General features: G+C 35.9%; 2 protein-coding genes across 20 annotated transcripts in view; both read right to left on the reverse strand.

Annotated features, from left to right (window-relative positions):
- Msn (serine/threonine-protein kinase msn) overlaps positions 1–6,533 on the reverse strand; it is a 28,525-nt gene extending 21,992 nt beyond the window's left edge. For all 13 annotated transcript variants that reach the window (XM_083052011.1, XM_083052009.1, XM_083052008.1 and 10 more), the window contains exons 1-2: positions 5,740–6,533; positions 4,232–4,297 (exon numbers count right to left, since the gene is read on the reverse strand). In XM_083052011.1, the coding sequence (XP_082908137.1) occupies positions 4,232–4,297; positions 5,740–5,805 (132 nt within the window). In that variant the 5' untranslated portion in view covers positions 5,806–6,533. The remainder of the gene's footprint in view (positions 1–4,231; positions 4,298–5,739) is intronic.
- A 247-nt stretch (positions 6,534–6,780) lies between these two features.
- On the reverse strand, positions 6,781–15,820 carry Mbd-r2 (PHD finger protein MBD-R2). Of its 7 annotated transcripts, XR_014426610.1 has the most exons (18): positions 15,123–15,820; positions 13,870–14,380; positions 13,559–13,693; positions 13,400–13,426; positions 12,603–12,703; positions 12,358–12,443; positions 11,590–11,995; positions 11,371–11,485; positions 11,004–11,290; positions 9,851–10,582; positions 9,600–9,731; positions 9,326–9,409; positions 8,818–9,103; positions 8,590–8,727; positions 8,121–8,515; positions 7,793–8,047; positions 7,471–7,711; positions 6,781–6,919 (listed from the first exon to the last, which is right to left on the reverse strand). XR_014426610.1 is itself a non-coding variant. In XM_083051992.1 (17 exons), exons 1-17 carry the CDS (start codon positions 15,490–15,492, stop codon positions 7,587–7,589), a joined length of 4,182 nt encoding a protein of 1,393 aa, XP_082908118.1. In that variant the 5' UTR covers positions 15,493–15,820; the 3' UTR covers positions 7,337–7,586. The 7 variants fall into 7 exon arrangements, 6 of the variants coding, with proteins under 6 accessions (XP_082908118.1, XP_082908117.1, XP_082908121.1 ...); XM_083051992.1 differs by lacking the exon at positions 6,781–6,919 and having other exon boundaries at positions 7,337–7,711; positions 11,590–11,992; XM_083051991.1 differs by lacking the exon at positions 6,781–6,919 and having other exon boundaries at positions 7,337–7,711.
- Between the last annotated feature and the right edge of the window lie 45 nt (positions 15,821–15,865).

Consider the following 15,865-nt stretch of genomic DNA (forward strand, 5'->3'; position numbering starts at 1 on the left):
AGAGAGAGGAATGTGAATATTACAAATATTTCACAAATGTGTGACTATTCTCAAAACTAGCTACATATTTCATAGTGCAATATATTTAGGACATAGATTTACAATTTCGTCTCTTTTATCAAAAATGTCTGTCATATTTAAAGGAATTCAACATGACTTTTTTCCATTATATTTAGATACTGCTCCAATAACTAGATGCAATATACATGTGTCATATACTTATCAATCTGCGCGAAAAAATTTGAATTAAGATAATCCTTCAGAAATATGTTTGATTTTTATTTGTGTAGTACAAATTATTGTTATATAGTACAAGTTATTTGCTCTGAAAAATCTTAGAATCTCTTAGAATTATTTAAACTTTACATACACACACACATATGACGTGAAGACGAAATTTTAAATAATTTTGATCTTTGCTTTGAAGAATATTCGCACAATTTATGAATTTAATTATACAATATCGATTATACAATTAAATATATATAATTGTGCAAACAATCATATATCATCATTTATTGTAAATTTTTCTGCAATTTTCACTCGAACGTTATTTATATAATTTGCTCTCTTTCTCGATAAATTTTTCTGTGTTCCAATGTTCATATTATTTTATTCTATTCTGTTCTCATTTTACTTAAATAAATTTTTATACTTCATATTAAAGAATTTTTTCAACTTTGTGTTAATAATAAAATAAATTATCTCTATCTCATTACATTTCATAAAGGAATTAACGAGAAGCGAAAGTGCATAAAAAAAAATCTCTCTCTGTTTGCGGTACCGTTTTACTAAATCGACTTGTTTTGTTGCGGTTCCTGGCACATGACACAAAAAGTCAAATATATGATTCAACTAGATTTAATCTGAAACTGTGACACCAACGGAATCAGCAAAAAAAAAAAAAGATAAATTAATCAACGTTGAATCAGAGATTCTTCTTAAATTCATCGAGCCTTATCATCGATTCTTACAAATCTTAGGACAGTATGATTCGTGCAAGAGATAGCGCGCGCGCATTCGTCGTCGCACTCAAGTTTTCACGCACACGCGTGCGTGTTCGGCTCATTTTGTGCCGTCATCGGCAACGGGTCATCGTCCTCGTCCTCCGCTTCCCTCTCGTTCTCTCTCTATCTCCGCATAGCCCGAAAGTAAAGCGTTTAAAGAGCACAAGTGCTACAAGAGGTGGAGGAGAGATGTGCGAAACGAATGCGAATAGAAGACGCATCTCGCGACCGATGAAGGCGCATAAAATGCAAATAAAATTCTCATATGCGAATCTTTTTCCTTTTCATTTTTTTATTAATTTTTTTTTTACGTGCTCTAGACAAATTTGAATTTCCCCTACCATGATTCACCGTAGCGAGCACGAATGAGGCACGAACGAGCGCGATAGATGCAGCCGCATCGTCTGGGTGCGGATAACGTGAATTAATTAATTGTGCCAGAACAACTTTCATTTTGATGTCGTCCTCGCGGGAGATGCGCGAGTATACCGTTGCCTCCGGTAATATCTCTTTCTCTCTCACCGTATATATTATTTATCGTCTCCCTTCGATATATACAATGAAAATTATTTTATCCAAATTATCCGCGTATCTAAATTAATTATCAATATAAGTCTGAAAATTCGTCATTTCGACAACGTGTCAGTGCTCTATAACAATCAGAAATATAATTCATACACAAATACAACGCATTATGACACATTATATATGAGAAAGTCCATTTTACTAATAATAACTTTAATAATAATATTTTCATAATAGATTGCATTACTAATTATGAACATGAATCTATACCGGGTGTCCCATTTTAAAGGACCCACTCAAATATCTCAGAAACACTGCGTTAAATCAAAAAATGTTTCCTGCAAAAGTTGTAGGGTTTCGAGGGGGACATAACATATTCATATGACCTTGGGCGGCGTCTCCAAGGTCAAGTGAAGGTGAGAATAAATTTTTTAAATGGAAACCCATATTTTTTATTATAACATCTTTTTCTACTAATTAATTTGAACAACTTTTATCTGAAGCATTTTTTTATTTTCTTCAAAATTCATTCTCACCTTCGCTTAAGGTTAACCTTCACTAACCTTGGAGACGCCGCCCAAGGTCAAATGAATATTACTATGTTATGTCCCCCTCGAAACCCTACAACTTTTGTAGGAAACATTTTTCGATTTAACGCAGTGTTTCTGACAATGAGATATTTGAGTGGGTCCTTTAAAATGGGACACCTGGTAGATATTCCATAGGCAACTCTCATCGTTCTCTGTTCAAATGGATAATACTAATGGATAATACATTAATTGTGTAGCAATAAATTTATATACTAGCTTATCGTTTTGTTTTCGTTAGAATGACTGTCAACTCTATTGAAAATAAAAGCTCATTCTTTCCTAGACACGTTAATAATGCAAATTATATATGATTCTTGCGTCCTTCCGGTCGCGGGATTCTCGACCTTTCTCTTTCTCTGTCACACACACTCTGTCTTTCTCATATGAGACATTTTTCGCATCGAGATATTCTTCCAAGGACGACATCACCAAAGAGAATTTTTTCAAAGTGAATCACCGGTCTCCTTCGTTCTCTGTTACAGGTGAGAAAGAAGTCTTCTTTCTCACACAAAACTCTCCATATCTTTATATATATTTCATTTTATATATATTCCAGCAGAAGAAATACATTTTCTATCTATCACATATAATTCTTATATAAACATACTATTTTCATTGTAACTTTCTAAATTGTTTAAATTATTTTGTGATATGCGTATATGTACGTGCGTGATACGAAATAAGAGATTTCGAAATGGCACGTCTATCATAAAGGAACGAGACAATAATATCAATTTGTGTGCCTGAATATTTCCGTAAGATATGAAACTGGAACGACAAGTACAGAAACTTGTCGTGAAAGACAACTTGTATGTATATAAGAAACGGAGAAAGGCAATTTTTATTTCTTATAGACATTTCTGCTATGTGATTCACGACGGTGCTCCTGAGCTGCACTCATTCAATCGCAGGTCAATCTCTCGAAACGAAGAAAAAAATTATCTCCCATTTTTTTTGTAGCCATAAGAATACGTTTAGGACCGTTCTGCAGCCAGATGTTGGAACGCGGTCGATCTCGTTTTCGAAAAAAAAATTCTCATTGGATCATCGCCTGCATCCGACATCCGACCTATTGTAAAAGGGGCTTTATTGCGTCTTTTTAACGTAAGGAGCCTTTTCCGCTTTATTGCCGAGGTGTAAAAAGGAACACGAGTATATTTATCGCGAGAACGCAACGCAATGCCACGCTACGTATCACCCTTGGTATCACCTTAAACATGAAAGTTTCCCACGCGCGTAATGTGGTACGTAAGTATAGATTTCTACAGGACGGATATACGACGCTCGCGATAACGTACTTAAAACGGAAAACGTAGACGTGGTATAGGTCCTAACAGATAAGAGTTATATGGATTACTCAAACGGAAAGTACGATAACTAATGTGTATATATATATGAAAATTATACACGCGATCCTTAGGTATGTGAAACGATATAAAATATGTTATATACATTATAAAATATTTATTTTCACGATAACATAAATATTGAAATTTTTTAGGCGTTATCAGTAGTTATCTAAACATTTTCCGATATCATTTTATCAATACTGTGTCCTAAAAAAATATTATAACTCTAATCTACTAACTTTGTTTCTTTTGTATCTTTACTTTCTTTCAGATAATTCTAGAAAAAAATTTTGGGAAGATAATTTTCTTGAAATTAGTATTGCAGTGCATCGTCAATGAATGTTGTTTATTTTTGAAATCATTGTCATTGCGAATTAAATAAAGCATATTTATTTATCGAAAAGGAGAGATCAAAGTGTGCGAGAGAAATTATTTCAATGAATTTTAAGACTGTTATCGGGAATAATATTTAGAATATATGCACGAAAATCTTAGATACATTGTCTCTTTTTCACGGAGATATATTATTTACGTATTATTAGCATTTTCTTCTTTCCAGTCCCATAATTTTCACGCCTACTCATTAATTTAAAATATCACAGAAAAGGTCGTCACGCCACCGTGAAATCGATAATTGGCGAACCGCAGTAGATGGCAAAACCATAGGAATAAAATATTACATAATGTATAATGTTAAGAGTATTACTACTTAATATTTTTCGAGTAGCGTGACGAGACGAATAATTTTCAAGTTACTCACTTTGTAAACTTGGCCGTATGTTCCATTGCCGACCACTTCTATTAGCTCGAAGATTCCAGCAGGCTCCTGAAACACAAGTGGTTAATTAATATTCGGAATATTCTACATACTGAAGTCATCAACTATTTTTCATTGTGAAAAATAAAAATACCACTTGGTGAATCGCCTTGTTAATTTTTTTTTCTATTATTGCTTGCATTTAAAAATTATGACTTTTAAATTCTCTCTCTAGAAGAATATAATTAATAAAAATAAAATATTATATTGAAAAATGAAATATATTTTTCGACACGATAATTCTTTATTAAAGTAAGGAAAGTATTTTAAACTTTTAACTTGAATAACATTCCCACGAACTGATATTACACCTTAAAGATTAAAATCACGTGATCGATAGTAAATATAGATATTTCTCTAAATTTTCGGGTATATTTTATCGATGCTGCTTATCTTGTAAGTGATTCAATATATTGTGATAATTTAATCTATCTTCTATCGAATAAAAATAGACACTTTATGTAAGAAATCCTCTCTTTAGATACAAAATCTAATACGATAAAATAAATAAAATATTTATTTCAGCAACAAATTTGAGATCCCAAGGCAAAATACGATTATCAGCCACTTTATAAGCAGATTATGGCATTAGAGATATCATAGACGTAAAAATATAAAACGGAGCATAAAACTCGACGAGAATATTCGGTATTTATATAATACAAATCACAATAATATTTTCAACCAATTATCCGTTTTTTATCCTCGAATCAAGCTCCGATTTTTTATCTAAAATGTATTATGCTCGCTTTTAATAAATTTTTATATTTGTAAGTTTAATAAAATCGATGTTGAGCTCGAAACGAGGAAGATGAATCAATTATACTTTTCTAAAACGAAGAAAAGAGGAGAAAATTGACGCTCGAACGATCTTATTTCGCGAGATGATGCATCTGTCAAATTGTCAACAAGTGTTGCTTACGTAATTTTAATATTGATATATACCATCTCGAGATAAATTAGAAGGCGAAATTTTCTTATAAAAATTGTATCTCATATAAGAATTATATATAAAAAAAAAGATCAATATCATTTGCAAAGAATATCGAAACTAAAAAATGCAATTGTATCAACTCTTGCAACACCGATTGTCAATGATGATGAATGATGACACGCATGATTGCATCCGAGACAAACGATCGCTCGATTTTTCCAACTTTACGTCTCGACATTATTACGCGACATTAACGACGCGAGTGGGAAAAAATGTTCAAGGAGAACGTTTTTCTCCTCTTCTCATCATCGTCGTCGTGGTCGTTCTCTCGCGAGGTTAATCACCACGTATAAGACGCGCGTGACACCAGGCGGGTCCGGAGGTAGGAGGGGAAGAGGGGGAGGGAGTCAGACGGGTTCAGGTGGATCGAGTCGCCGGGTGAACGCGATGCACGCGGCTCCTCGCTTCGCGCAAAACGTCATGTCTCGAATATAACACAATCCCTGTATTTACGAACCTTCAGAGCGTTCAGGTCAATGTCGTCGAGCGAGCAGTTGACGCTCGGTGCCAAATTATGCGCCATCTTGATATACGCCACTCGCACTCCCTCGCGTTATCTCTTTCGCTCGCGCTTGTCCGCTTGTTGGAGCTCGCCGATACTCGAGGAGGCACCGACCAGTGCAATCTATCGCTCCTTTTGCTCGATCCTCCTCGCTTGCCTCTTCTCTCACTCTACCTCTCTCTCTCTCTCTCTCTATCTATCTCTTGCTCGCGAGCCGAACAAAAATACAAGGACGAAGGAGAAGAGTGCGCAATAGTTGAATTTCACTCGCGCACCGACACTCGTCGAGAAGCACCGAGAACGAAAGGATACGACCGACCGACTGACTCTACGCGACACTTATCCAACTACGATCCGCAAATCCGCAGGGAGGAGACACACGCGGAATGGTGACGGCACGGCACATGGCGCGCGCGAACACACCTAGGAAGTGTCCGACTCCGTTCCGAGGAGCGAGATTTAATACAGCGGAGAACCGTCAAACCGTACAGCGTCGCGCTTCCATCTCGCGTTTCGTTTCCTTTCTCGGCTTTTTTTTCGGCACGAAGGGTGCGCCAAGTTCGATACAACGCGTTCTTTCTCCCTCACTCTCTCTCTTCTTCTGCGCCGGAGAAGAGAGATGACGACCGAGCCCGAGACGCAGAGAGCGCCTAGCACGACTGGATCACTATACCGTCATAACGGATGCGAGAGAATCGGAGCCGAGACAAGCCGAGCCGAGCCGAGCCGAGCCTAGCCCACACAAAACGTCCCTTACATCCGTCGACGACTGCACCGTTGTGCACCGCTGTGCACCGCCACGGATCGCGATCGCGCACGCCTCTCTCCCCTTCCTCTTCAAGCTTGCGCACTCAACCTCGAGCGCATCAACTCGCTATCTCTGTCTATCCGTCTTTGTTGTTCGTGCGATTGCACACCGCTAAGCGTTCGCTGACGTCAGTCATTGGGCTAAACCAACATGGCGACCAAAAAACACACACCCAAGAATTCGCGTTGCTTCGAAACTTATCGTGTATGTATGGATGTATGTATGTACATACATACTTGAATCCCTTTACATTCATGTATGTGCATGCAACACATACGTAGATCCTTGGTGGTGTTGATCGGCAAGCAATGCGTATCGTCGCGACATCTATTAGTCATTAATTATTCAATTAACACACAAATCAAAGAGATACTAAATTTCACAATATATAAATAGATAAATCTATTTTGATAAAGAGAAAGCGAAACTTATCTGCGTTAAATTCTCTATTCAGATGTTTCAATTATTCATATATACTTAAAAAAACAAAAAAATACAGAAAAAAATATATATATACATATATATACTACTTTTATATACACTTTTCATGTATTATATTCCAAAATTCCAAACTAAAATGTTTAAATATAAAGTTATGGAAAAAATCTAGATATTAATGATTTTATAAATGTTACAAATATTAAAATAAATTTGGCTATATTATCATTAATCATTAGGATATATATGTATAAATACATTAATGACTTTAAAAATTATCTTTTTTTTTACCTTCTGCTTTTAACAATAACAATTTTAATTATATTACATACAATACAATTCTAATAAATTCTAATTCAGCAAGTTAATTAGCTTGCCCCATCTTAAAATCTAAAAGATAAATTTTATTTTACAACAGTAGCAACAAATTATATAATTACCTTTAGTTTGGTAGCGTAAATGTATGAGACACTGCTTATATAGATATTAACTATTCTTTCTATCTACACACACACATATATGTGTCACAAGTTTCTACAAAGATCTGACATAGTCTTCAACATAATGCTGCCAGCTTCCGGACCGTGCTTAAGTCACGAAGGAGCATCTGTACAGTTTGCTTAGTACGAGGCTGAACATTTAGATCTGATGCGAGTTCATCTGGATCCATTGCCTCTAGAGCTATGAAAGAAATTATATAATGAATGTTTTAATTAAACATTTTGTAATACTTTTTTTTTTTAAATATCTTGTTCTTATTACCACAAATTTGCGCTTCTATAGATGTTAATCTCGAATCAAGATGGCATTGAAAATGTTCAATATGCTCCAACAATCTCATTCGGCATTCGGTTGAATCAATCGGCGCTTCGGGCTCTGGTATAAAAGGTTGCGGGAGAGCAGAGACTTCGTCGGCTATACTTGATTCTTGTTGAATATTATCAATAAGCGGTCCCGAGTTGAGAGAAAGACTCCCAGATGTAGAATTATCATTCATAGTTTTATCAGCTAGTAAATCTATATATTGAAAGAGATATGATTAAAAAAAAAAACATTTTATTCTTTATTTTATTTTACTACATTACTGTACCTGTGTTTTCTGTTTTAATATCTGACATAGCGATGTTTCTTTCCTTTATGTCTGAGCTGGTTAATGCGTCCAAAAGTATGTGACTATCCTTTGAATTCATGAAGCCTTCCCTTTTATTGATAATCCTAGATTCATCAGAATGCGTGCTATCCTCTTCCAAAATTTTCATTAATTCCGAATCCGAAGCGATTGATTTTTCATCTTGATCGTCCTTTATAGGCAGTTTGACATCCGTTTTCGTCTCAGCTCGTCGTGAAATCTCCGAACTCACATCGGTAAAACTCGGTTCTGCCTTCACTATTTCCATTACTGGTACTGGTTCTATATCTATTTTTGGTATTTCCATTTTTTCCCAATTCTTGGCCCAAAGATATAATTTGGGATGATCTTTTTTTCTATATAAAAATTTAAACAAGTTATTTGCTATAACACACATTGTAAATGTCAAACAAGCAGACATTTTACTTACTGCGCCACATTAATTTTTACACGTAAGCTGTGAAGAAGTTGTTGTATTTGTAAAAGTGCAGCAACCAAGTCATAAGAACGCTTCAACATTGCAGTTCTCTGATTTATTATATGCTGATTTCGAGTTCGATTAGGCAAACTAAAAGTTCAAAAATCAATATGTAAATAAGATTATATATTATATAATAATTAAGAATATATATAATCATATTAATAATATAAAAATTACCTCGGCAATTTCCCTTCCTTAATCCAATCCTGATCGTGAAAGTATTTCTTAGATGGCCGTTGCCGATACGGATGTAAACATGTATAACATATGTATTTTTCAGGAACATCCTTCTCCTTTTCAATCGCATTGCAATGACCGTGTTGCCAGCAGAGACAAAGATCGCACTGTATCATTAGACCATCTTCTTCCATAAAACCACATGTACAATTTATTATTTCTTCCCTCCGAAGTTGTTCCACCTTTACCATTTCGCCATTGATCATCATCATCACTCCTTCGCTCTCTATATGATAGTAAACACACATGTGTGCTCGTATAAAAAATTTGTACAAAATATTCATAGTGGAGAAACATATATGTTGAGATATATGCTAAATACGTGTAATTTCTTATAAAATAAAACACAATAAAAAATAAAAGAAAATAAAATAAAATAAAATAAAATCGGCGATATCTAAAATTAAAAAGCAAAATCAATAAAAGATAAAAAAAATAAACAATGTACCTTCTGTATCATTATTAATATCTGTTTTGATTATATCCCCTTTTAAGGGATCGCCTTTATCAATACGAGAATCATTTAGTTGACCTAAGAAACAACAGAAATAATTCAATAATAAATATTATCAACACATATTGTGTTTAACAAAAAACCCACATATCCCATTTGTATATTAAATTAGAAAAAAAAGCACGTCTGGGAAAAATCAAAACAATTGCATTTTGCTTAATGCATAGCATCGCATTATAAGGTACGCAGGCAAAACACTAGCACTTACTGTTTTGACTGTTCTCATCACTCTTTGAATCGGATTTTCTACGGCTATATCTGTACATAAGTGCTGCAGGTCCTTCGGCATCCATAGCACTGTCATCCAGATCACCAAAACTGTCAGTAAGATCCGATGTACCTATATAACATACAAAGTATCAAATGTGAAATATTAATTTAATATATTTTTATTCATAATTTAATAAAATTTTAAAACTTGTGATAAGAAAGTAAATAATAAATATAAAAGTATTTTACCATGTCGCTTCTTTCCTTTAGTCAGTAAATCTACACTGTGTTCGGAGAGTTGTCTCTTCTTTTGGTTTTTCGTACGCTCAACGTGCGTGATTTCATCTAAAGGTTTTGCTCTATCGCTTTTTTGCACCTCTGATGTTGTGGATGGCCTGACAGGTAATAATGTTTTAATTCCACCTTGTGCCTTTTCTTCTTTAACTTTCATGTCAAATAATGTACCAGGAGACAATGCACAGGTATGTTCTTTTTTCTTCTCTATATTGTCATCTATCTCCATACTGTGATTAGATATTGAAGACAATGTTTCAATTTTCATATCCTCCTTCTGCAAATCATTGCACTTCTCTATTTGATCCATTTCCTCTTCTAATTCCGGCATAATCGGGCCAGGTATTGAAGGAGACAACGGTTGCGTAGTATTCAATGTTGGTTGCAATGTAGATGATTTTTCCGAAAGAGATTTCTTTTTAGCAAATTTGTTTATTTTGTCTAAGAATGTCGGCGATTTCTTTGGAATAATATCATCTATGGATTCCCCGATCGTCCTTGCATAAGCCAAATCTTCTACTTTTGGAGTAGAGCCCAGAAATTTGGAGTATTCAGGATGATAATACTTGATGTGCATTTGCAGTAAATTTTCTTTTCGAAAATTTTTATTGCAGCCTTCCTTGGGACATTTATAGGCGCTGTCCTCCATTTCTACACGAAGTCCACCACGAAGTCCAATGAAAACGGCTGTTTCAGAATAGTAATACAATAAATACATGTTAATATAATATAATACATAATAAGTTAATATAATAATACAATAATAATACATAATAAATTAAATACATTAAATTAAAAAGGATTATAAAACATAATTCACATAGCATATATTTATTTCTATTATTATAAAAGAATTATTATAAAGAAACTAATTATTATTGTAAAAACAATTATTATTAAAAACAATTATTATTAAATTATTATTAAAAAGAATTATTATTATAAAGAAACTAATCATCAATTTACTCAATTCTGTAAAAATATCTGTACAATAATACTTACAATAGATCATCTCTGATGAATTAGAGTAGATTGTAAAAGACAGATATTTCAAAGATTAAAAAGTACGATACGAATTAAAATGTAAAATATATTGCAGAAATCTTACCACCATCCGTAGCAGATGTAACAGGTGTTGAGATGTTAGGTGTTGTAGTGATACTATTTGTCACTTGTAATGTATTCTCAGATGTGGGCAATGTTTTCGATTTAGGCAATAAAGTTTTAATCTTTTTTTCTGGTGTAGCTTCTTGTTTCGAGCGATTTTGCGCATGATTTCGTTTTCTACGATGTATGCAGAAATCAAAATTTTCAGGATTAAAATCATATTGCCCTTGATTCTCCATGAATACTCTGATGTCATTTCTGGATCTGAACTTCTTCCCAGTCTGCTTACTTTAAAACAAGAATGTAATTATATGCAAATTGTGTTATTTAATAATAGCAAAATAAAATTATTATATTTTTTATCTTACTGTATGAATATAACATCCCACTTTCCAGCAGATGTGCCAGTTCTTCTTTGCGTAAAATGTTTTTCCCAACCAGGAGGTAATCTTCTATCTGGCACTATTATAGAGCGACGTGGTCCTAAAATACAAACGTTCACATCATACATTAAAGCATTGCAATATGTTTATGATCAGAAATAAAAATCTATTTCGTTGAGAAATAGGACTCGCATTGTAACTCACCATCATTGCCATCTACAATATAAGATTCTGTTCCTTGCGGTTCTCCATCAATCCATTCAGGACCAACCTCTTCTTCGTGATCCGTATTTTCATTTTTAGGCAATTCCTTCTTACTTTTCTTCGAATACGATTTAATTTTTGAGGGATTACTCTCGAAGCCTCTTAATAAATCTGTACCTGGATCGTAACAGGCACCAAATAAGGTACCATCTAATTCGACCTTATTTTCTATAGAACTTTCCGCACTTTCCTTGACAACCGTCTCCTCTCGTTTTGGTGCTTTGTCGGCATCATTTTTCGTACGTTTCCTCGAGTGAGTGTTGAACAACTCCATAACTGTATGCTTCCGTTTTTTATCTCTTCTTTCCTGTTTGCTGCCTATATACCCTTCCAATTCACTCAACTGCTATTGAAGTAAAATAAAGAAATAATTTTCTTACGATAGAAAGTATAACATACTGCACTAATTATGTTGTATACATGTGAAAATTTAAGTTTAAAGAAATCTGGTTCGTTTTAGAGTTCATTAAATCTTTTTACACAAATCATGACTTTTGTTGAACGAGAATTAATTAAAAATTATATAAAAAAATCATGAAAACTGCAAGATTCACGATACATCCGCGAGAGAGTTAACGATAAATATTAAGTATCAAATAAAGATGTTTCGACTTCACTATCCCGGAGAAAATTCCTTCAACCTTTCTTTATGCGATCCGTAACAGTTACCAGGAAACAACAACATAACCTCAATCTAATGATTCGTACCTTGGTCGGACTTTCGGCGATCTTGGTCATTTTCGAGGACTTGACAACTTTCGCATATCCATCATCAAACAATACATCGTACCTGTCTGGGAAAAAAAATTTACTTAGCACTCTTATACCCCGAGGAACACTACTACGTTGAATAAAAATGATTACATATGTATATAGCCCCCTAAACGTCAAACGGTAATCTACGGGGGACGCGGTCCTTTTTCCCTCTTACGGGGTTAGGTTAGATCGCTTACCGTTCGTCAAGACTGCGTTAACTTTGGCTGGATACTTTCTACCGTCCGCCCACATAGCGAGCACCCTTTCGCCCACTGAAAACTCTCGCATCTTTGCCTCCCTGCGGACGCGAAATCTTCGCATTACACGCATTGAATTGAATATACGATAAATAATATTGGAAACGAGAAAGCTACGAGAGAAAGATGTGCATTTCGTCGTAATTCAGATTTTCTTTTTTACGGAAATAACTTCGGTCCGTAACTCATCTGTCAAAGCTAATAGGTTCACCTCACACCAGAAATTCACAAGATTAAATTCGATTTAGGCAACATTTCATATAGAATGGAAATGTTATTGTAATGTAATGCATTTGCATAGGCATATGACAAGAGCAGGTATATTAATGCGAATGTACCATTTCTTCCCGTCAAACAATTCATGCGAGACAATTATGTAAATAATATTGCATCATGTTGCACAACAAAGAAAATGTTCTACGATCTACTACCAATAACAATAAATAATTTTATTTTATACATTCGCATAACAAAGAAATAAGATTCAATGTACGTAATGAAAAATGAATTTTTTTATTTGCATATTCCATTATTTTAAATATTTGGGGATGATGAATAGATATTTACCATCACCTTTGCAGATGTAATCAATGTATATGGGATTCAAATTATCTTCTCTATTTAACTCTTGTTAATCACAGCATGTTAAATAAAATGCTACTAAACCATAAAACTATACTACTATTATTTCAGCTACTACAAATATTATCTATTCGCTACGAACACATTTCACTTACGGAGATGGCGGGATCCAAGCTTGTTCGCTTTAAAGAAAGATAAAGAATGATTTATGAAAATGAAATCTTTGAGTCTTTGAAGAACATAGAAGTAAATTAGATCACATGTGTGGGTTATCGATGCAATGTTTTAATGATTATATTTAATCATTAACTTACTGTGATGGGGTTTGCAATACACGAAGTCTGGAGCTATCCATTGGTATCCATTCGTCAAATCTCGAACTCCATTTGTCAAAATGTATCAAAACTTCTCTTTCATCCCAATCCGTTTCTACCACTTTTGCAGAATACCTATAAATATTGATCAATATATATTTATTTTACCTCATCATAACACTCATTGATTTTTAAGTTTATAGTTGATATTTTAAACACTCAACACTTATTATTTTCATATTCCACAATAACTTTTTCACAGCTTTTGTTTCAACATTTAATTATTTTGTTGAATATTCAATAATACTTGCCACTTATCATTAAAGTCTTTCGCTTCCAATTTAGCACCAGGAGAAAACTTTGTGCCATCACGATTTAACTTTGGTTTTAATTCCTCTGATTTATCAAACTCCTTGTCATCGGATAACTTAATGTTTTTTAATTCCTCCTTTATTATTAAATCTTTACCATCAGCCTTCATTGTCACTCCTGGCTCAACAATACCAAGCTGCATCGCTACTGTGTTTACTTTACTGTTTGAATTTTCAACCAATTTGTCTTTCACCGATGCTACAATTTCTTCCTTCAACTTTGCCATTTTGCATTCGTTATCCACTTCTGAATTATCAGGGAGATTTAAAGAGTCCGTGGACGATTCAGGTCTGGAGTAACACGTTTCACCACAACTATCGGATTTAGGTGTTCTCACTTCTGACAATAATGGCGAGGCAGAATGTTCCAAATTTAGTATTTCCGAGTTGATCAGATCCAGGTCTTCTTGTGCATAAGATGTAGAAGATTTCACTGATATAACCACTGGATCTGCAAACAAAAAAAAATAATAAATATTAATTCAATATAACACACTGATTACATGAAATATTTAAATACAATTTTGATTCTATATTATAAAAAAAAAACAAAAAAAAAACAGTTAAGAAATATCGACATTTTCGTTAAAGTAAGATCAATTTCGAACGGTCGAGGAATTTGTTACTAAAAGCATTTTGAGACACTTTATATAACTCACAATCAGTGGAAGAGATCGGATTCTAAGATAGAGATGTTAAACACACAAACAAAAATGTTTTGTCGCCGCATAACCGAGGCATCATTTTTTTGTTATCAAACAATCGGTAGACAGACAAGACATTCGAGTGTCGCGCGAATGATTCGATCGCGAGTATCTGCCAACATCGGCAGATAATAATGAGAAACTGTTTGAAGAAAACACAGCGGTATTGTTACGAGAGAAAAGAAGAAAAAAAGAAGCGCGTTCTCGTAAATTACCGGCATCGCGCGCGACTCGAAGCTGCCGCGTATACGCATCGAACACGCATGCGACTCATGCGACAAAAGGCGCGGGGGGACAGGCGGAGGAGAGGGGAGAAAGCAGCGGGCAGAGGGGCGGGGGGAGGGGGATACATGGCGGAGCAAAGAGCGAAGCGGCTAGACGGGGAGGAAGGGGAGAGAAAGAGAAAGAGGATGCGCGGAAACAACTACGTTGTGCGTTTTACACCTCGCAACACGAGGTAGACGATGGTCGGCGCACTTTTGCACGTACCGGGATGATTGTCATAGTCCGCGAAGACCGAGGGTACGCTGCCCCTCTTGAGCAGGAACTTGTGACCGCCCCGTGCGGCGTGGTCGTAGTCGGCGCGTTTGAAATGCCTATGGCAGACGACCTGGCCCGGCGTCGGCTTGAAACTCTCGTCGAATCCGCCGCTGGTCAACCACCTGTCCCTCAGCGCGACGTCCTTGGGAAACTTGTGAAGCGGCAATCCTTTGGCGCGCGCCTCCCGCACGTCCGCCTCGCAGCTACGCACGCAGCATTTGCGCGCCATTCCCATCGCCCCCGCCGCCGATGCCGCCGCGGTTACAGCGGACGATACCCTCCCCACGGCACGCGAGCGCGGTATACGCCGCCGCTTCATTTACACATACACACACACACACACACACCCGGCGCTACATGGCAGCGTGTTTTGCCGACACTCGCCCCCCGGAAGCCGGCGAGGACCTGAGGATATCCGTTTTTCGCCTCTGTCGCGCAGATTTCGTTTCACGAACAATACGAACCTCCTCTTTTTACCGCTCGTCTACGACTCGTCGTCGTCGTCGTCGTCTATCGCGCTCTAGCTCTGCCTCGCATGCACTGACTGTCGCATTGACGTTACCGGGACCGAACGTTACGGCTACACGCGCGACACTGATCAACCAATCGATACGGCAGCACCGAGTACCCGAGATGTCGCTGTCGTCGCAACGACTCGATCTGCTGACGCTAGTGTCGCGCGCATCTACACA

This window comes from Prenolepis imparis, unplaced genomic scaffold, assembly GCF_030444845.1.
Source record: "Prenolepis imparis isolate NDT839.2.m4 unplaced genomic scaffold, iyPreImpa1.0 SCAF_12, whole genome shotgun sequence".
Lineage (NCBI taxonomy): Eukaryota > Metazoa > Arthropoda > Insecta > Hymenoptera > Formicidae > Prenolepis > Prenolepis imparis.